Here is a 23,383-nt window from a genome sequence, read left to right as displayed (position 1 = left end):
TAAATAACATAAGAATACAATAAAACAAGGGGAGAAAATATAAAAAAAGAGAAAGAGAAGGTACCACAGTACACAAAAAAAAAATTATACAATACATATAAATTGTATCATATTCAGAATACCTAAATCCCCGTAAAGACCAATGCCCAAATTATTTTCAAATAGAAGGCATGTCTCCAAGCAGAAGGTCTGCACCCTCACCAACAGTTCCAAATTCCTGCCATTTAAACCATAACCTCAAAGGCGAAACAGCAGATGTGGAGTATAAGGCATACCACTTCTAATTTGCTTTCTCCATTCTTTGCTTTACAAAGTGAAATATTGTTTCTGCACTACTCCACACAATGTGGTGCAGCAATGTGCCTAACCCATACACCCAACACCTCCCCTCTGCATCTTGTTCAGCAAATCTATGTGCCCCACTGGAAATAGAAGCATACTTGTACAAATGAGGCTCACATTCCACTGAGGAGTGACCATTTTGCACTTCATAAATGACCTCCGCTAAAGGCCAATCACCGCATTCCTACAGAGTGTAAGGAAACCAAACACTACAAAAACAGACAGTTAATAGGGACCAAAATGCTGCAGGCAAACAAGTAGTTGAGGGATATGCAATCTTAAGCTGGCCACACATCTAAAGATTTTCTGTCCAACCAGCCAGCTAGTTGATTGGATGGAATGAAAATCTGGTAACGAATTGGAGTAAATGATGATCAGCAATTTGCTCCTAAATGCCAGAAAACAGATGAAAATGGTCGTCAGACAAGTTTGTTAAATGTTTGAAATTTGTTCAAACAACAATTTTTGTCCATTTTCCGGCATTTGGGAGCAAATTGCTGATTGTCATTTGCTTTCATATCGTACCAGAGTTTCATTCCAACCAATCAACTAGTTTGCTGGTTGGACAGATAATCTTTAGATGTGTGGCCAGCTTTAGTGTACAGCTGATGTTACAAATCAACTTCATCAAACTAGTATATACCTTTGTGTTAAATCGGACGTATGGGCTTGAAGCTTCTAGTATTATCTCCTGCAGAATAGTACTAGTCCCACTGATTTTCACAGAGAAAGTGACAACTCCTCTCATTCCCCCACTGCTACTGATCTCTAGTTTCTTCAAGAGATCTGATACAGTTCTCCTGCAATCAAAAAGTCAAGTGTGAAATGACAATGTACTGTACAACAAGTGAAGTTTACTTGTCCCTGGCAATAGAAGTTATTTTTAAGTTTACCTGGTCTCCAGGTGATAATCCATCACATCCCAAGCATCCCAATATAAGGGAATATCATCAAACATCACAAACTGGTTCCCATAACAGGTTTTAGGGATACACTCTCTGAAACAACAGGCAATAAGGTAAATACAGGTGTATAAAAGATCACTGTTCCCAATACTTGTGAGATGTAAAATACCATACCAATAAAATGAATAATGGATTGTAAAACACAAAGATACAGTAGGTCTACAGTAAAACTTAAGATTCTGTATGTCATTGTTTATTTTTTCACAAATAACAAAATAAGAATTTGGTAAACCATTAAGCTAAAGGAATGATCTCCTTCTTTACGGTATGCAGTCGGGAAGCCGCCGGACGTAATCCTGACGGCCGGCTTCCCGACTGCTTTATCCCGGCGAGGGTTAAATGACAGGCGTCTAAACCTAGACGCCTGTCATTTCACCGATGCTGGGAGACCGGCACCCGGCATCCCGATCGAAGTGATGCCGAACGCCGCTGTGAACAGCCGTGCAGGGGGGGGTAGGTTTAGGGTTCCCGAGGGGGAGTTAGGGTTAGACACCCCCCAAGGAGGTTAGGGTTAGGCTAGGGAGGGTTAGGGTTAGGCACCCCTCCGGGAGGTTAGGGTTAGGCTAGGGAGAGGGAGGGTTAGGGTTAGGCACCCCCACGGGAGGTTAGGGTTAGGCTAGGGGGAGGCAGGGTTAAGGTTAGGCACCCCCGGGGGGGACTTAGGATTAGGCGGCGGGGAAAGGGGGGTTAGGTTTAGGCACTGGGGGGGAAGGTTAGGGTTAGGCACCCCTAAGGAGGGTTAGGGTTAGGGGGGGGGGTTAGGTTAGTAAATACTTACCTGGGGACGATCGGGATTTTCACTCATGTCGGGCAGACGCTGTCGAGATTTCGATTCCCTTCTTTACATATCATTATCATATAATAGAATTCTTAGCTTGTTGCTGTACCTATTGCAGGAGAGGAGTTTTAGTGATCTCAAACGTCCCACAGTATCGATGTTGGCATGCAGGATCCCATTCTCCATGGTTACAGAACCATCATCCTGATGATATGAGAGTGCAAAGACTAAGTATTTCTCTAAATCAGTTAGCTGTAGGCAAACAGCCACGTGAGCCCCTAAATTTGTGAACATGATTCTACATGATCTTAGCAGGAAAAGACATTACATACTTGATTACAATAAAGTAAATTTAATGTACGGGTGTTGCAACATTAAAACAAAAAGTGCCTCCTGCATAAAAACAACAACTGTTTTCAGAAAACTGAACTTCAAGTCATCATTCAAACTGTATAGATTTTATAAAGGTGAAGACTATAATTTAATTTAGGACAGCAACACTGAGGTGATTAGAAAGCATTTTGAAAAAGGTAAACAAGTGAACTTGTCGGGATGGCAAACTTGCGGAACATGCAACCTGAGCTCTCCTCTTTGCAGCTTCAAAAGCTGGCAATAAAGGGATCACTGATCCCTATAGTGAACCCAAAGTGGGGTACTCAGCGGTGATGGCAGCTAGGTGCTTGAGTTCCAAACATTTCTCTGTCACCTCGTGACAACCAACATCTGATTTTGCTGTGCCCCCAATAGAGAGGTGCAATGTGCCTGTAGCATAATTATGTGTGAGGTGTGCAGCCACACATAGTTGACAATTAAATATCCTCCAATGTCAGCACATTCTCAAATGCTTTATGTATCCTGAATGCAAATAGCAGCATTCATTACCAGTATTGCATTCAACAGCATGTGTCAATGGAGTACCAACATAAGGACTGATGCAGATTGTAATGCAAGTTGCCCGCTACAGTAGAACAGATGTGTGCAACCACACCGCCCTTATCTATATGCTTGGTTTTATAATCATTATCATTGTCAGTGCGTAATTGCACTATAGCTCTACTAGGTGCAAGAGAGGTGTCTGCTTTGATTATATGCCCTCACTAAACTTAGCCTTCATGTATACGCCCAATTACCACCCAGCCATGCCCCATTAGCAGCAGGCTGAGACACAACTGAGTTGCTTGGCTCTGAAGCATGCGCAGTGTGTTAGCTCTACACCAGCCCCATAGTGTTCACAATAAGAAGGAAAGATTTCTATTTTGAAAGCCATTCAAACTTCAATAACCAGAGCATAGGCTGAATATATGTTATGAACATAGAAAATGCTTATGCATATGACTCCTAATGCCCAAGGATTTGACTAGCTAAATTCAGATGTGTCCTCACTCATCTTTGCTGCAGTCGCGTCAAACAGGCCACTCTCGGCGCGCCTGGTCCCGTGCGACTCTGCTAGCGCCAAGTCTCTTTTTTGCTTCCTTTTTTGATGCAAATGCGTCTAAGCCGCAATGTGATGTGAGAAGGATGCGCCAGGAGACTGTGCCGATTAATTTGATATGTGACTCTTGTATATCTGTGTGCAACTGAGATTCTCAATCAGCATATGAAGTGCTATGATGCAACGGCCACAGCTTTTTTTCACGCCAAGTTCCGTATACAGACTCAGTTGCACACAGATATACAAGTCTCACATATCAAATTAATCAGCACAGTCTCCTCGTGCGTCCTAGTCGCATTGCATTTTCGGCAACGAAAAGATGCCAGACGCTAGCAGAGTTGCGCGGGATCTGACGGCTCACTCACGTCAGACATCTTTATTCTTATATAAAGCAAGGTGATGTTAAAATGCAACTGGATTTTCTAATTTTATTTGTCAGACAAAAGGGGGGTGTTGTATAAAAATATGACGTGGAGGCTCACAAACTATTTAAATGCTCTTTTAATAAATATTTGTAAGATACAGCATTTAGGGTGTAAAAGTAGAGTGTGAGCACAGTCCTGAACCACAGTCCACAGCAAGCCAATTAAGGGCTCCAGTTTGTTTATATGCAACTGAAAATCAGAATACTACAAGCTGAGAATGATTAAGCTACGAGATCCATACATACCTGCATGACAACTGTAACAGGGTGAATAGGACTCACATGGTTTGGCTGCACAACATAGCCCATACTGGGCACTTTCACCAGTCCTTAAAGAGAGGCATTAAAAGATGAGACACACAGTATGATACACATAGAAGATTACATAAATGTTACTGCATACAGTATAGAATAATGTATGGCCAGTTGTAAACATAAGGATAGTACTAGGATATCAGTAACCATATGAAGGTACCAGTGCCTTTAGGATACAACCTGTACAGGGTCTCATTTGTTCATCTAAGTCAGGGGCTATCTGTTGCCATGCAATTCACTCCCTCAGTACCCCCAATGTGTGCTTTGCAGAGAAAGTAGGCTGCTTCCAGGTCTGTGTTTACGCAAGAGTGTAAAAGTTTTGTTCTGTAAAAAAAACAGTTCCCTACAGTGGACAGACAGGAAGAGACAGAAGAGGTCAGTACTAGGAGATAAATAATGATGTGTGTTAGGATCTCACATGCACTGCTATATACAGTAGAGGGTGTGCCTCCGTTAGTGCAAGTCCTAGTCATTTACTAAATAGAATACTGCCATGTCATGTAGTATACTTTTTTCAAATTGCACTTTAGTGTGTCTGCGTCATGTTGCAGTGTTTTCTGTGCATCTGTCATGTGATTTTGTGTATGATATGTGACTTTGTTAGTGTGTGTATATAATTTGTGAGCGTTTGTTTTATGATTAATGCTCAAAAAGGTGCAGATATACACCTAAAAGATTGCTGATTGGTTGCTACTGTTTTAGTACACATATAAGTATGTAACTATGAGCTACAGTAATAGCAAATAACCTGCTTTTAGATAATTTTTGAGCGTGCATTATGTAATATATGGCGCATTTAACTATCACTTTAGTATGTCTGTCATTTAGTATATGGCAATGGCATTTGTAATTTAATAGTGTGTGCCATTACTAGAGAGTGTATCTGTGCCATTTTGTATCTTCGATATACTGTATAGATAGATTGCTTTATTGTATACAGTGATTTGCCACTTTCATATTTAAAATTGGGTAGAAGGATGGAGCCCAAATATAATTTTCCACTATATAACTCTGTTTAGCTTACCTACACTCCTCTCCTGATATTATGACACTGCCCCATACATAGTGGAAGGAGCAGGACCCTCCAATAGAACACCTTTGACTTGTCCTCGCTCACTGAATCACACGACTGTACAGGTCACTGGCTCTCACAGCATTTTAATCTCATGAAAAACTTAGAATTATAGCAAGATCATCAGAAAGTTCAATCCCCACTCAGAGGAGATGGAGATTGATAACAGCATGCTCTGATACAAATCAGACACACTTTAAAAAAATCTTGCTATGCGCCAAAACGTACCCAAGATCTGCTCTCCTGATGGTCCTGGTATAGAAATAACCTCTGTACGTGCCCAAGGCAAAGTGTTTATTACAGTGAATGAGTGACTGGTTGTAGGCTGGGGAAGGGAAACTGCTTTCAGCAATGCCTGTAAAGACTGACTGAGAAGTGTGGCTCCTTCTTTTCGGATTTCTGTAAAATAAATAAATAAATCAACAAAATATGTTAAAGATCAGCGGCTGGCAACAGCTATTCGATGGGTATGTGTTTTGGGTGTGTCCATTTTATATCCCAAAAAAACAACCCTTTAAAAAGGAACATACATGTGCTGGATAGCATAACACCCCCCATTACATCTAACAATGACCACTAATCTCCAAATGGGTATGTCCGTCATCATACCCAACAAGTCTTACCTTCTGCACAATGTAATGGAAACCTAAAGGGTTTATTTATCAAACTGCGGTTTTTCAAAACACATTTTGGGATATTTATAGCCAAAATCACTCCTGGCCTTGCGGTTGAGAAACTCAACCGCAGGCTTCTGCTCGCACTGGCGATGGTCGTGATGGTCAAGACCATCGCGACCATCATCCTGCACGCTCGTATAGGCTGTGGGTGGTGACCCACAGCTATACGAGCGTCCAGGAGGACGCTCCATAATTATGGAGGTGGGCACTGATTCAGAGCGAGCGCTCTGGTCAGAGCGTCCGGCTCTGAATCAGGGCCTATGTGCTTAGTTATATATAGGCTAAATGTAGAGATAGATAGATAGATAGATAGATAGATAGATAGATAGATAATAGGATTTTTGGGTACTTAACGTTGAATCCTTTTCTCTGAGTCAGGCTAGGGGACACTGGACCATGGGGTTGTAGGTGAGAAGGTGTGGATTTGGTACTAACACTGAAATCTATAACTCCTCCCCTCTGCAACCCCTGACTTCAGTACAACTTCAAAAGTGCCTGGTAAGGAGAAGCAATACTCAGTGACACTGTCACTCCGAAAAATAAAAATGAAATTGACGGCCAATACGACCCAAAATCATAACTCATACTCAATACTGCTGAGCGTGAGGGAGGGAACGCAGTGTCCCCCAGCCTGACCTATTTTCTCTTTCGTCTAGGCTGGGGGACACTGGTTCAAAGGCCGCCCCCATGGGAGGGATCGCTCAGATTGCACGACCGGAGAACTGTACGCCCAAAATGGGCGTCCCCGGAGGCAAAAACATGAAACCTGTAGAACCACACAAACGTGTGGACAGAGGACCAGGTAGCTGCGCGACAAACCTGTTCAGCCGAGGCCCCGTGGCGTCACGGCCCTAGTGGAATGAGCCAACACCCTAGCTGGTGCCGGTCGCCCTACCTCTAAGTAAGCCCTTGAAATCACTGAGCGGAGCCATTTTGCAATGGTCTGCTTTGTGGCTGGCCAGCCCCCTTTTGTGGGCGTCGTAGAGAACCAATGGAGAGTCCGTCTTACGTAAGATCGAAGTTCTGTCTAAATAAATGCGTAGGGCCCGGACAACATACAACAGTGATAGATCACCCTGGTCCCCTGAGGACTATAAAGATGAGAAAACAGGAAAAACAATCTCCTGGTTTAAGTGGAAAGATGAAACCACTTTCGTTTGAAAAGAAGGAACCGTTCTGAGCACAGCCCTATCGTCATGGAAAACAAGAAAAGGTGGTTTGCAGGACAAGGCCCCCAACTCAGAGACCCGCCGAGCCGAGGCAATGGCCATAAGAAAAACCACTTTCCACGTTACGAACCAAAGGTCCACGGATTCCAAAAGGTTCAAACAGAACCTGCTTAAGAGCCGACATAACCAGGGGCAAATCCCATGACGCTACTGGAGGTTGAACCGGAGGCTGTATTCGCAAGACCCCTTGTAAAAAAAAGTTTGCACCTCTGGGAGGAGAGCCAGACGCTGCTGAAAGTAAATGGAAAGAGCCGAAATCTGTACCTTCAAAGATTGAAGCCGTAAGCCGGCATCCAGCCCTCCCTGTAGAAATGCTAAAAACCTTGGCAGGCGGAACTGGGCAGTATGTACTCCCCGCTGCTCACACCACACAATATAGGTTTTCCAAACCCTTTAGTAGTTCTGTGCGGAAACCTGCTTCCGCCCGGAGCATGGTCCTGATGACTGAAGGGGAAAAACCCCTGGCCTTCAAGAGCCCATTCTCAACAACCAGGCCATTAAAGCCAACTGAGGTAAGCCCTCGTGACAGAATGGCCCCTGTAGCAGAAGATCTGGACGCAGAGGCAGACTCCAACCCGGCCCTGTGCGGCCAGTTTGGAGCCACTAGGATGACTGAAACCTGCTGCTCCCTGACTCGACGGAGTACTCTTGGTAACATGGAAATTGGAGGAAAAATGTAGGCTAGATGGAAATTCCAGGGAAGTGTCATGGCATCCACTGCAAATGCCAAAGGATCTCTGGACCTTGCACAAAATAGAGGGACCTTGCAATTATGGTGAGGCGCCATCAGGTCCACCTCCGGCAGCACCCATCTCTGGACCAGCTGCTGGAAAACCTCTTAGTGGAGAGACCACTCCCCTGGCCGGAACGTAGTCCTGCTGAGGTAGTCTGCCTCCCAATTCTACACCCCTGGTATGAAGACTGCTGAAATTGCCGGGAGGAATGTCTCCGCCCAAGAGAGAATGAGACTTGCCTCTGCCATGGCAAGTGCGCTATTGGTTCCACCCTGTTGGTTTCATATGCCACTGGGCGGCGCGTCACGGGGCCTCGGCTGAACAGGTTTGTCGCGCAGCTACCTGGTCCTCTGTCCACACGTTTGTACGGTTCTACAGGTTTCATGTTTTTGCCTCTGGGGATGCCCATTTTGAGCGTAGAGTTCTCCGGTCGTGCAATCTGAGCGTTCCCTCCCATGGGGACGGCCTTTGAACATCCCATGGTCCAGTGTCCCCCAGCCCAGATGAAAGAGACAATAGGATTTTTGGGTACTTACTGTTGAATCCTTTTCTCTGAGTCCGGCTGGGGGACACTGCGTTCCCTCCCTCACGCTCAGCGGTATGGAGTATGTTATGATTTTGGGTCGTATTGACCATCAATTTCATTTTTATTTTTCAGAGTGACAGTGTCACTGAGTATTGCTTCTCCTTACCAGCCACTTTTGATGTTGTACTGAAGTAAGGGTTGCAGAGGGCAGTGTCCCCCAGCCTGACTCAGAGAAAAGGATTCAACGGTAAGTAAACAAAAATCCTATTTTTTATGGCCCCACAAGGGTTCCACAGTGCTTTACTAATGAGCAAAACAAAAACACAGTGACAGTACAAAACAATGCAGGACAAATACATGGTTTATAAACATTGCTGCATCCCCGATCTTAACACTCAAATAAGCAGCAGGGCGGCAGCAACCATAGGTTAGGTGTCAGTAGATAAGGATAATTTTTCTGCACAATGAGCTCTTGTGGGTAATGGCCAGCTGCTATCAACCTCAAGGTAACCCCAAACCTCAAATAGCATAGAGTAAAAGTAAATAAGGTGTAGTGCTAAGTCTATTATGTTAATTAGATGTCTCAGTTGTGTTTTCTTAATTTAGAAAGGGTGGAATGTGTCAATAATATAAATTAATCTAATACTGATGGTAAGATAATGACAGGACCAGTGGATATTAATGTTAATGATATTTACGAAGAGTCAGAGATTGCATTAATTATACAATCATAGAAATAAACTATTAAGGAAGATATTTGGTGAAAGAAAAAATAAAGATAAAAATGAGAAAAAAAATAAAAATAAGAAAATATAAAAATATCAATAGTGTCCCATCCAATGACCGATTAAATCTGTATATCTTTAAATAATTTTCCCAACGGGATATTCAGGTGAACGTTCCCGATATTGCAGGTCAATATATGAGTATAGTCAGTGATTGATTGTCCAGAAATGTGGCAGAGTGCGGCGTCCCGCTAATCTGTCTGTTGAAAAAACTACAGAGTAAAGTTCGTGCACATACCAGTGTCGATCTGTCCTTTTCTGTGTAGTACAGCGGGCAGAGTGTGGAAGGTAGTGGGTGTACGGTGCTCCGGACCGGGTCTCACTACCTGCAGTTCGGGACTCCGATGGCACACCTGATAGAGGCTACCCTCGGAGTGACTGCTCTGGAGGCAGTGGACCGTGGTCTAAAGGGGGACAAACTTGGTTTGGGCTCCAAGGAACCTGTGGCCGGGTGTCCCGTCCCTTACAGAGACACGGTCCCACCTGCACTTACTATTAACTCCGTTGCTCTCTACTTCTGTCTCTGATGTCTTCTTTCTTCTGGTGCCGCTGCTGTGTCATCTCTGTACTTCTGGGTAGGTCGCGTCACGTGGTTAGTGGTGTGTTGCTATTCGGGAACGCAGTTAGAATTTCGTATTGGGTAAAGATTCTTGCTGTAGGTAGGAGATATGTATTGCCCCAATGCGTTTCAGCCTTCTGTGGCCTCCTTTTAGGAGGTATTGTATTGTATAAGATAGGTGTCGTTGTGGGGAGTATCTGACAGTATAAGTAAGGGAAAGGAGACGCACATGACGGAAGAGGGCCCTGCTTGTGAGAGCTTACATTCTACAGTAACTGCTCACACTGCTGTTTCCCTTTCTTAATCTAAACAACAATATATTGCAGACACATTGCCATTACTTGGAATAAATTGCAGATACACTGATATATACTGTATATTCTAGTTCTGTCCATTTCTAGATATACTGTATATTGTACACAAAAGATACGAAAGGACACGATGGATATTCAATCCAATATACTGTATACACACATATACTCTACATACACTAGAAAGAACACTAAGAGACATTAAGGCAGACTTACAAAGAGAAAACAGAACCAAAGTAATCTTACCTTCATAGTATCCAATAGCATCCTCAACCACTTGCTGTATACAGCTCCCTGGTAATACATCATGAAACTGATTCAACAGAAGTAACCTTGACCAGTAGAAAAGGACAAAGACAGTATAAACCGAAGAAACATCAGACACATAGCTAATGCCATATTAGTGTACGAGCTGGGCCCCTGACAAACGTTTAAATTTCTCTATGAAAATACAGAATGTAATTAGCCGTGTAACATTTAGAAGATGTCTGTACACTGATCCAAAATAATCAAGGCATTGCCCACTATGGTGTTACATGGTTAAGCAGTTCTAACATTGACCATCCAGGTACACTGAGTGGAATATTCTCCCGATACCTCGACAGCATGTACTGGATGGGGAGGTGTCAGGAGCTTAGTAAGTGGCATAAGACTGGATATAATCTCCTCCCAGTCCTCAAACACCCAGCATCTCAATACCACTTTCAACTCCCTCCTCTGCCATTCCCCTGCTTGCCTCTCCTCCTCGCTCTCTGCCCTTGACTTTGCAAACTACTGTACTCTACATCAAAAATTTACTCCATAAGTCAGGACATCATATCTCACAAGAACCTCAGCACTCCACCCCCTCCTTTCCCAAACCACCTCTCACCACCGATCTTACCAACTCTGACAACCTTCTACCCTGTATCTGGAGAGGAAGTCTTGGCCCTCATCCAGTCCTCTCCCCCCCTTGACCCTATCCCTTCCCACCTCCTCCGCTACCTATCCTTCTGCCTGTTCCCATCTTGCCCACCTCCTCAATCTCTCCCTCTCATCCGGCAGTGTCCATTCTGCATTCAAGCATGCACTTGTTTCCCCCATTCTTAAAAAAAACCTACCCTTGATCCTAACACTCTCTCCAACTATCGACCCATCTCTCTCCTCCCTTTTGCTTCCAAACTCCTTAAGCCTATTGTTTACAACCACCTTACCATCTTTCTTTCCTCCCACTCCCTTCTTGACTCATTTCAATCTGGCTTCCGTTCTCTCCACTCCACTGAAACTGTCCTCACGAAAGTCACAAATGACCTCCTTGCTGCCAAATCCAAGGGCCGCTACTCTCTGCTGCTTCTGACACTGTGGACCCTCTCCTCCTGCAAATCCTTCACTCCCTTGGTCTACGTGACACTGCCCTTTCCTGGCTGTCCTCCTACCTATCTGACCATTCGACCATTCCTTCTGTCTCCTCTCATGGCTTCTCTTACCTCCCCCCCCGCTTCCACTAATAGTAGGCATTCCCCAAGGTACTGTTCTTGGACCTCTCCTATTCTTCTTATATATATCCTCTTTAGGTGAACTCATCAACTCTTTTGACCTCCAATATAATTTCTACACTGATGATACTCAGATCTACCTTTCCTCCCCTGACATATAAGAAACAATGGCTCCACATTGCTGTCAGCTAGGCCTGGTTAGAATATATTCTAGAGTTTTGGATTGTAAAAAAAAAAAAGTATAGTTGTGTTAGATGGTGTGTTTATACTGAACTTATAAAGCGATTTTATTGAAAAAGGGGCATTTGGGGCACAAGATTACTTTCAGAATTGAACCAAAAAGAAACACAGCTTGCACGAAACTGGTTTACCTCCACAGACGCTGAAGCTTATCAGCCGGATACAGGAAATTCTTTTCATGGGCAAGGGCAATAGAGCTGAGGAATTCCACATCATGCAGTAACTGCTCACACTGCCGGTTCCCTTTCTTAATCTAAACAACAAATAATGTTTAAGGTCTGGTGCAGCTCATGTTTTCTAGTAATATGCTTGTTTCACTATCCATAAAGTTCCACACCAAGGTGATCACAGCATGTTACACAATACTTTTTCTGTGGAACTCAGGATGGAGGGATCATCAGTCAGTGCACTGAAGTCATAATGCAGTGACAACCTTTAATATTTTATAATTTTGGGATTTTTTTTCAAATCACGAGAGATTATTTATAAATAAAATATACTAAATCTATTACACAATGGTTACACACCAGATAGAAGCAGCTGCATTTTCTAAGCAGCTATTTATTCTTCCCATGTATTTTCTTTAGCTTCAGTGGATAATGACAAATGGATACAGCACCAACTTAATCTATTAAATCCTCCTGCTGAGTAAATTAAAATATAATATTACTGATAACCAGTTAAAGTATTGTTGTTCACACGTCCCATTCCAAGGCTACCATTTGTTATTAGTTCAAACCAAGTGCAATGCTGTGAATTAAAAATGAAAGCACAAGGTGGAGGGTTAATGTACAAAAATGGTGGACACATGAACAAAATAGAATTACCTGTGCTTGTGTTGTGTAGGTACCATTGTGCAGCTCAAGAAACAGTTCTCCTACCCAGGTGCAGAGCTGTGAAGTGTCTGACTCCAAAGCAGAGAAAAAACGATCAGGAGTAGATAATTGTACTCTGCAATGCAGACATGAAATGGCAACTTAGGGTCATAATGCAGTTTTAATGCCCTATTTACACATACATTTATTTATATGTACTATATGTTGAATACTAGTGCTTTAATGCAAAGAGTTGAGTTAGCAACTGGTTAGTAGTGCTTCCCCTCCCCCCGGGTTCATTTAATTACATGTACTAACTTGGGCAGACCATCTGTATCCTTCATCCTTTTAAATCTTCCCAACATCTTCTCAGTTGGACCCCCGCCTCCATCCCCATAGCCATAAAGGGCAATACTGCAGTTGACTCGACCTTTATCCCGGTTGTTCCTTATAGTTTTAAGCATCTGAAAATTTGTGAATCAAATGAGATTTAAAAACAGTGAGAACTTGATGTTCATTCTCTTTTATTAAAAGAAAAATGTGCTGTGCATAGGTTTTGGGATTGAGGATTAATAGAGAACTCAATTAGAAATCATCTAGATAAAAGCTTTGTGGCTATGACATTATAGGAATCTCCACTCCTATTATGAAACAAAAAACAGACATACACACATATAAAATATTATATTGTACAAATCAAGAGATCATATATGTATATGTAGCTGTTGCCAATTTGTCAGCTGCTGCAAATCTCCGACCATATAGCAAAGGTGCTCTATTGGATTGAGATGAGGTGCTGCTGGAATTCACAGCAATACATTGAACTAGTGGTCTTGTTCATGGAATCACCTTGAGAGGATATGTGACAATGTGGGATATATGCTGGAAGTAGCCATTAGAAGATAGATAGTGTCCATGAAGAAACAAACATGGTCATCAACAATACTCAAGAAGGCTTTGTGCTCAATTTAATGTGCCAGTGAAACATTCACCAAACCAGAATAGGAATAGGTATGTAACACCAGATCTAAGCCCGGTGGATGAAATCCCGAAACCGGAAGGGGGGCAGATGAAGATCCCGACTAAGGTAAGTACCCTAACCCTCCTCTCTCCCCCCCTAACCCTCCTTTAGTGGTGCCTAACCCTAACCACCCCCCCCTAGTGCCTAGCCCTAACCTCCCCCAAGGGGTGTCGGTATGCTGGGCATCGGGATTTCGGCGTGGGGCTAAATGATAGGCATCGGTATTTAGACATCTATCTTTAGTCCCATGACGGGCTTTCACTGTCGGGATTTCGGCGGTCGGCATGTCAACTGCCGGCTTCGTGACTACATCCCCCAGAATACCCCCCTCCTGCCACTAGCCTAAACAATTGACACAAGGCAGGATGGATCCATGGATTCATGCTGTACATGCTAAATTCTTACTCCATCATTGCAGCAGAAATGTAGATTTGTCAGAGCAGGAGACATTTTTCCTTTGTTCAACTGTCAAACAATAGCCAGACAGTAATATAGTCGAACAGGACATTAGATCGATATGTAATATATTGAATATGTAAGATCGAAAGGTATATAAGGGCAACACAACATAGATCGACAACTAATAGTTAGACAATGTTACAAGTTTGAAACCAAATAGGTAGACAAATAATAGATCGATAGTTAATAGATCGACCCACGCAAAGACATAATAACAGATCGAAATAAAATAAATCGACAGCTAACAAATCGACAGATAAAAGATTGACAGTTAATAGATCGACAGATAAAAGATCGACTAGTCCAAGATCGATGACAACTAGGTCGACAGTTGATAGATCGACATGCTACTTTTAGACAATACAAAAAAGGTATACATATCCTACACGCTGCCCGCTAATAGCGCATCCCTGGACGCTACTTTCAACCGTGGAACTACCGGTCCCAGCCAGCCCTTTCATCCATGCAAGCGGCCTCCCGCCAATGCTAGCCACAACGTACACCTTGCAGGCCTTGTCCCTAATTGCTGGGCACCCCCATGCACCCCTTTATCAACCCCCCCCTGTGCTCCCCGCTTTCCTGGATATGGGCGCATCCCTCTGGCTTAAGACGCTGCCCGCTAATAGCGCATCTCCCAATGCTACTTTCAACCGTGGAACTACAGGTCCCAGCCAGCCCTTTCATCCATGCAAGCGTTCCTGGCAATGCTAGCCCCAACGCAGGCTTTGCCCTAATTGGTCTCAATAGGAGCTATTTAGCGTCTTTGAGAAAGTGGTGAAGAATAACAGTTAGCAACTTTTGTGGGGCAATATAAGTATTCTCATCAAATTTGGGGTACATGGAAAATGGGTGCAAGCATAGTTCAAAATCACTAAAATCAAGCTTTAAAGTGCACCAAAAAATGCACCTTCAGCAAGCACCTGCAATAAAAAAAAACCTCCCCCATACTTGAAGACCCCCCCCAAAGGCTATTTCACTGATTTTTGAAGTTGTACCCCCACTTTGAAAGTTTTCGCCCACTTTTTCAAAGTTCTTTTTTGGGGTGTAATTTGTGTTTTTTTTTAGCGTTTTTTGACGCAGTTAGCGTCAAGAAGGGTGTACAAAGGGTGCAGAGTGGTTTCCGTTCCTCTGCACCCCAAAACCCCAATTCTGCACTTTTTTCTGCTGGGTATTCATAGGCAAAACTTTTTCGCCTATTACATTGCATTGCGTATTCGCACTGGCGAAAAGACGCTAAAATTGAATAGGGGGATAAGTGAAATCGGCAAAAATGACGTCATTGGCGAAAGAGTTCTGCCGAAAACGGCTATTCGCTGCAAATACGGCCCAAGAACACTCATTGGATGTCTTTTGTTTACAGCTCCATTCTATGTAAACTGTAGTGACTGCTGCGTGTGTGAATATACTGGGAGATCAGCAGTTTCTGATTTAGTCCCCCACCCCCAGGTGTTTGGTCTGAAATAACCTTCTGGACCGTGTCTGTATGCTTTTACGAAATGAGTTGCTGCTACATGACTGGCTGATTAGATACAGTATTTGCAAGAACAATCTGGTGCACCTAATACTGATACAGCAGACTATGCTGATTAATTTTATATGAGACACTTGTATGTCTATGTGCACCCGAGTCTGTTTATAAAACACTATGAATCTGCTAAAAAAAAGCTGCGGCAGCTACATTGTAGCACTTTGTATACAGTTTCAGAGACTCAGTCACACACAGATATACAAGTGTCGCATATCAAATTAATCAGCACTGCTGGTGCATTCTAGTCGCATTGCATCTTGGACACATTTTTGGCAAAAAAAAAAACTTAACGCGTCGCTATAACACTTTACCGAGGCGAAGCAGGAAGCACTAACTATGAGATGTATTAATATCTCATCGGCCGGAGCGGGGAATGATAACTCCCACCTCCGGCCATCCCTGTCTGAGCATCAGCCTAGTGCTGAGTCTCAGTCCCAGCAGCCTCCACTGAGCATGCGCGGGATCTCGCAAATATCGCAAGATTCCGCATGCAGCCCTGGAGCCGGCAGCCCCCGCAGCAGGGACAGCGCTTTCCCTGCTGTGGGGATAGAGCATCGCTAAGCTGTAGCTGTCGATAGCGACAGCTGCAGCGGGCAGAAACGTTCAGACAAACTGACCGTTCATACATAGCGGCGCCGATAATGACAGGGGCGCATAGCCCAGACCCCCAATCATACATGGGGGAGAAGCGGTATCAGCGCACATAATGTGGCTAATGTTGCTTTGGCAGTTAATACATCTCCCCCCTGGTGCGCAGAGAGGGGCTTTTTAGCAAGACTGCAGCAAAGATGTGTTAGGACACATCTGTATATAGCGAATTTAAATGCTCAAATCAAACCTTGATAAACCATACTATCTCTGTGTAAAATATTTTGTCTGAAAAAAAAAAAAGATAGATAAATATATGAAACTGCTAAACAATAATAGATTAAACTTATACACAAGTCCCTTGTTACATTGCTCCGGTGTGATGAAAACCTCCATGTGATATGTTTACCATGTACATAAAACTTCAGAGGCAATGTAAATACTGTAACAAATATTAGATGTACTGATGTGGTGTCCGCTTGAACGGGATGTAGTCGTCATCCCAGCGCACACAAAGTTGGTGGTCAGAATCTCGGCTCCAGAATCCTGACAGCTGCGATCCCAACGGTGGGTGTTACTATTAGGCTTAAGCATTAGGGAGAGGGATAGAGTTAGGCTGTGGGAGGGGTGGGTTAGGCATAGGGGAAGGGTTAGTATATTTACCTGCATGCGTCGCGATTTCCACCATCGGATTACGCTGCCGGGATTCTGACAGCTGGCATTATCAGCATCGGCATCGCATACCCAGGATTTCCATCATCGGGATTACGCTGCCGGGATTCTGACAGCTGGCATTATCAGCATCGGCATCGCATACCCAGGATTTCCATCATCGGGATTACGCTGCCGGGATTCTGACAGCTGGCATTATCAGCATCGGCATCGCATACCCAACCCACTGCAACAACCTAATACAGATATGTCCTCATACTCCTAGCGTCTAAATGACATATGGTGCGCAGTTCCTGGCACAACTGAAAAGCCCAGAGAGGAGTAGCAGACTGTACATTTCTTTCAATATTGCTCCTTATATACATTGCTCCTAGAAGACGCTCACAGTGTACTATAGACACTAGGCTGCAACATTAACCGCACAAAAATTGATTTTACACACTTACAAAGTCGTAGTTTAAATAGAACAGAACTTTGCGTGAGAAAAAGCCTTGGGCGCTGCATCAGAGCCCTTCTTAAGGAGCATACACACTAAACGATTCTTATGAACGATATCAATATCGTTATCGTTCAGTGTGTATGCACTGGTCGACCAACGATACGCGCTCCTGCGGGTTATTAACGATATCCCCAGTCGGCTGAAAATGCAGCTCAATCTGGGAATATTATTAACGATGCCATGCTGCCGAATGCAGCATGACCCTGCTCCTCCCCTGCCGTCGTTCGTCGTGGCCGACACTGGTAAGTGTGTATACACTTACCAATGTCGGCACCCCCTGCTGGGTCCCACCGCAGAAGATGTCGCCACATACACACATCGTCTAGTTTGTATGCTGCCTTACACAGATTAACACTCAGGGCTTGATGCAGATATGGATACTTTTGTACAGCCACTGCGCAGGGCCGTAACTAGGGAGTGCGACCAGTGCCATGGCATAGGGCACAGCAGGGCAGGGGGCGCTGTTTGGGCCTGTCAATTTTCCTGTTTGTTATCATTCTCTCTTGTAGCTTCCTCTTCTTTATCCCCAGCATCTCCTGGTCTCAACTATCTCTTCCCTGGCCCTTCCCCATGAGGTCATGGCCCTTTTTCAGGTGCACTGTCTTATGTCCCTATTTAAAAAATAGGGGGGGCGCCAATTCTCTCTCTGGCACAAGGCGCCAAAAAGTCTAGTTACGGCTCTGCCACTGCGTCTTTGTAGGCATAGGCTGTGCTAAAATATGCAAAAACAACACAGGAGGCATCTTGTGTAAAAAGACACCCAGTGCCAGCTTCTGTGATCTGATGCTGCTCTCGAAGACGCAGCATCGCATCAACTGCTTGAACACTGGATATGTGAGTAACCCTGAGATTACTCAGGATGTCCGGTGAATTCACGCTGCCGGGACCAGTAAAGCTGCGTTCAAGGACTGGCTTCGATATGCCCAGAAAACTGGGCCGACACGCCAGTGACACCGAAGCACCAAATCTGCACAAGCACAGTGCGGCCTCTGCGCATAACTAATAACATTGGAGATGTGCATAAACATCGGGATTACATACATCTCTGAATCAGGCCCACAGTTGCACGCAGGATGTACAAATGTAGCACATCAAATTGATCAGCGTAATCTAGCAATGTCATTTTGACGCCCCCAATTCTTTGATTAGTGCAAATAAGGTGCAAAATTTGAGTGTGAAAGACGCTTGTTGTTGCTGAGTCGCCCGGTACCTGGGCCCCGAGAGGTGCTGGTGCAACTGAAGCAACAGTGTATAAGGACACATCTGTACATTATAGTATACAACAGGAAGTGCTCAACATTCCATAGACTTGGCTATAAAATGAATGGATTTACTGGAGGAAGTGTTGTTACACTCCATATAGGGTATAGTATCATAGGTAGAAATACTATTCAATCTGAACTAGTGTTACTGATGCAGTGCCTGTTGCACAGAATAGTTGTAGCCATTTGTTAATGTGTTGAAACAATATTCCAATACAAACCTCAGTATGGTATGCAGTCATCATGTCGACGCGAGAATATCTAAGTGTCGACATGGTCGAAATGTTGATAGTGAAAATGCCAACATTCACAATGTCGACATGGACATCATGTTGATAGTCACGTCAGGGTTAAGGTTTGGGTTTAGGCATAAATACTGTAAAAAACTCTATGTCGACATACACTATGGGCCGTATTCAATTTGAGGCGATAATTTTCGCCTATTTGAAATATCCCCGTATTAAATTTCAAAGACTTTTCGCCGGTGCGAAAAAAGTCTTTGTAAAAGAACGGGGATAACTTTTAACCATGTTTAACATGGCGAAAATGAGTGCAGAATTGTGGTTTAGGGGTGCAGGCTTAAAAAAATTAGCCTGCACCCCAGGGAGTATCATTTAAAAAAAAACTGTGTCAAAAAAAGTTTTTTGTTTTTAAAAAAAAAAAAATCGGGACACACCAAAAAATTTACTTTAAATTTGGGGGTGAAAAAAAAGATAGGGGAACAAAATGCCAAACTAACAAAATTTATTCTGGTGGGGTACCCAAGTATGCGGCAGGTGTTTTCTTCATTGCGCAGAGCAGCGGCAGGTGCATTTTTGCAGAATTTTTAAAATTACCCCACCCCAGTACAACTTACAATATATCAGGAGACCTAATTAATGACAAGGATAGAAGAGATAATTCCTTTGAGCTATCTCACAAGAGACCTATATGGGATTTGGCTATTAAATAGCAAGACTGATGCTATAAATTTATTTTTTATTATATTATGTACATTTAAACTCTGTTCCCCTTCTATGCACTCCCCTTCTGCATCCACATACCGCTGTACTCTTATGTCCATTAGTCATTATCTGTCAGCTGTCTCAACAGCGCCATTGTTTTCTTCTTTACCTCAGTAAATGATGCAAAACGGGTTCCCTTGAGTACAGATTTGACATTAGGGAAAAGAAAGAAGTCACACGGTGCTAGATCTGGTGAGTATGGAGGGTGTTCTAGCACTGTAATCTATTTCTCAGCCAAAAACTGCTTCACAGAGAGAGCTGTGTGGGCTGGTGCGTTGTCCTGATGGGGGATGGAACCATTTTTCCACAGCTCTGACATCTTTCTCCTGATTCTTTCCCACAAAGTTGCTAGAACATTTTTGTAGTAATGGTGATTCACTGTTGCGCCTTCTGATGCCCAGTATTCCAAAATAACAATCTTGATATCAATGAAAACAATTAACAAAGCTTTGAATTTGGATTTGCTTTGACGTGCTTTTTTCATTCTTGGTGATGATGGTGTTTTCCAGTGCATGGGACTGGCGTTTTGTCTCAGGATCCTACTAGAAGATTCATGTTACATCACAGGTAATAACTTTATCTAAAAAATATGAATCTGCTTGAATTTGTTACAAAACGTCTGTACAAATTTGCTTTTGATATTCTCTAAGCTTGGCAGTGAGAAGCCTTGGAATCATCTTAGCACAAACTTTTGTTTGTTTTTTTTGTTTATCATGTTAAGATCTTGATGCAAAACTTGCCAAAAAGAGTTTGTCGATATTTATCATCTCTGCTTTCATTCAGGTGCTGGGTCGTCAGTCAATTTGAACTTCTCAATTTTTTCCACATTTTCATTTGTTTTTAAAGTACAAGGTCTTCTGGGGCATTAATCATCTTCATCATCCTCATGACCATCACTAAATGTTTTGTGCCACTCAAACACACATGCACGTGACATACAATCTGCCCCTTAAGCCTTGGTTAGCATACGGAAAGATTTGATGGGCGTTTTGTTCAATGTAACTAAAATTACATTGCTCTACTTTTGAACTAAGCATTTTTACGATGCTGGGAAAAACAAAACTTCTTTGAACGCTGTGTGACAGCAAACTATCATTGCGAGAGGGGTGAAACTTGAAAAATACATTTTGGGATAGTCCAAGGTCAATTTTCCCCCACTCCCTTTTAACTCACACAGTCTTGTTATGCAATAGCCACACCTCGAATATTAAATTTCAATTTACCTCACCTACTGCCTCCTAACTATCCACAGACGAATCAATTAAGGAACTAAGGGACCTATTTATCTTTGGATGCCGGGTGGCCCCTGATGATTAAGTATCCAACTAGCCGCGAGTTGCAGCGGTGGATACTTAATTACTGGAGCAGTTTGTTTTTGCTCTGGTGCGAGGACAGCTGCTCCGAAAAGTTTGCTGAATATTATGTGCCAGATCGGGCCCCTTATAATAATTGGGCCAGTTCCTTAAAAAATACGGAAACTAGAATTTCCCCATTTGTAACAGGCCCATTAGTGAACACGAATAGGCCCCTAAACATCTGGTTACAATGTAACAAAACCAAATACACTATCCTTACATACACATTGCGAAACATGGTAGCTAGACTGTACATGATCCTTACTGATGCAACTGTGAGACTTTAAAAAGCAGCAGCATCTAACTAAATATGTTTCTGCTGTCTATACTCACAAGACAAATAGGATATAATATTGTATAAGTAGAGATACAGCAGCAGCACTCAACTGCATATTATACTTCTATTCCTATCCACTGAATTAACAGTATATATTAGATGGTGAAACAGCCTGGTTTTTAATACACTCACTAACATTCACATACTTATTCATCTTTCTTTTTAATATTTTGCTTTCAACTAATAGTGGATCTCAGTACTGATAAGTGTTGAAGTCAAAAATATTAAATACACTCATATCCCAGACTTTAACATTAACTGGCATATTCTCATGGCATATTTCAATAAACCATAACCTGTGATCTATACACATACATCACTTTCTTCAAAGGAACCTTATTCCATTCTATTGACACCATGTTGTTAAGTAACAAATACCAAGGTTTCGTAAACAATAAGGCTTGTTGTCCCCCTCAGCAGACAGGGTGTCATAAAAGGTGGTATTTCTATTAATTAATAATCTTCCTTTACTTGGTTGTGTTGATGTGTAAATAAGCTTGTCATGTCTGGGGTCCACGAAAATATATGACTTCTTATCTGCTTATATCATGGCTCCTCTTTTGACCCATACTGGACAATAGACATGTCAGTTTATAATTACCAAAGGTACAATACTTTGATCCTGATTAGAACTGTAGGCATACACCTATGAATACCACTATCTGTGTGCATTTTAAGTGATCTAAGCAATAAAAACCCGTCTGTCTCTTATACAATGACCCATAGTCTCGTGTAAAACAAATACATCTACATGCATGCTACTAAACATTTAACTTATACAGTATGTTCAAACCTATTTAATCTATTTCTCACTTTAAAATATATAGTTATACAGTCTATCCAAAAAACAATATATAGAACGGATAAGACTTTTATATTAGAATTAATAGTGACATGTCCAATGTATTATATATATCCCGGATTTCATGGCTCACACAATACAAACCTGCCTCCTACCCAATAACTTACACATAGTAGTCACACATATAACCAACGGTTTACACAAAAATACACACACACACATTATATTTATATATATATATATATATATATATATATATATATATATTGAAGAGAAGAAAAACAGCTATACATATAGTCCAGGGATGGAACCACATATTAACATCGTGTTTGGGGTCACAATGTACAGAATTGTGTTAGCAGTAATCCGGTGTTTGCGAATAGATTGTCGCACATTGCGGCAAGCAGATATTAGCAATGCCGGATTTATGTTTAATATAGCATATAACAATGGTTGATTTAAACTAGCTTTTCGGAGGGAACCCAGAGGTGAACTCCTGAAAATGCATCCTGAGCCTAGGCATCGCCCACTGTTTAAGCCAACCAATCACCCCCAGTGAACTGGAAACGTCCCGCACCTGGACGAATGGAAGAAGACACAGCTTACTATTATACTCACCCATAATTTAACTGTAGAAATTAGGCTCCCCTGATCCAGAGAGCAGTATCTGTATTCTACCGGTCATCTGGTGACGACTGTACTCTGGATCCAGGGAGCGCATGCAAACATATGTATACTGGTTTGTAACTCTGACCTTTTTGTTTTGTACCACTGTATAACTTGTCACAGTATTGTTATATCCTTTAATACAATACTTACTTTTGTGTGTTGGACCACAGAAACTGGTGTGTGTGTTCACTTGCTTTCACATAAGATTATTATACTGTGAGATATATATATATATATATATATACACACACACGCACATTATATATATATATATATATATATATAGCACTATAATTCATATTGTATTTTTGATATAAAGATAGCGACTATTATGCATACTAGTGATGTTACAATAAGGGAAGGTATTGCGTATGCATCACACGTTGCGTGCACTGTGCATACACATTTTCATACTGCCATACGCAAGGTGCGTCCACATGGTGTCAACAGCCGTAGTGAGATTTAAAGTAGGATTCCACATAAGGTTTTAAGAAGTCATCAATAAAGA

The 23,383-nt window shown here is 42.6% G+C and overlaps 1 protein-coding gene across 1 annotated transcript in view; it reads right to left on the bottom strand.

Moving 5' to 3' along the window:
- The window catches only part of MAN2C1 (mannosidase alpha class 2C member 1), a 59,527-nt gene that overhangs the window by 14,104 nt on the left and 22,040 nt on the right, over window positions 1–23,383 (bottom strand). Inside the window, exons 12-20 of the mRNA XM_088445792.1 lie at window positions 12,998–13,143; window positions 12,692–12,815; window positions 11,996–12,117; window positions 10,396–10,481; window positions 5,557–5,727; window positions 4,188–4,270; window positions 2,195–2,289; window positions 1,236–1,340; window positions 986–1,142 (exon numbers count right to left, since the gene is read on the bottom strand). Coding sequence (XP_088301918.1) covers window positions 986–1,142; window positions 1,236–1,340; window positions 2,195–2,289; window positions 4,188–4,270; window positions 5,557–5,727; window positions 10,396–10,481; window positions 11,996–12,117; window positions 12,692–12,815; window positions 12,998–13,143 — 1,089 coding nt within the window. The remainder of the gene's footprint in view (window positions 1–985; window positions 1,143–1,235; window positions 1,341–2,194; window positions 2,290–4,187; window positions 4,271–5,556; window positions 5,728–10,395; window positions 10,482–11,995; window positions 12,118–12,691; window positions 12,816–12,997; window positions 13,144–23,383) is intronic.

The sequence above is a fragment of the Taudactylus pleione genome, unplaced genomic scaffold, assembly GCF_031769625.1.
Source record: "Taudactylus pleione unplaced genomic scaffold, aTauple2 ptg000019l, whole genome shotgun sequence".
NCBI lineage: Eukaryota > Metazoa > Chordata > Amphibia > Anura > Myobatrachidae > Taudactylus > Taudactylus pleione.
Note: the sequence above shows the minus strand (reverse complement) of the source record. Positions and strands in the feature narration are given on the sequence as shown.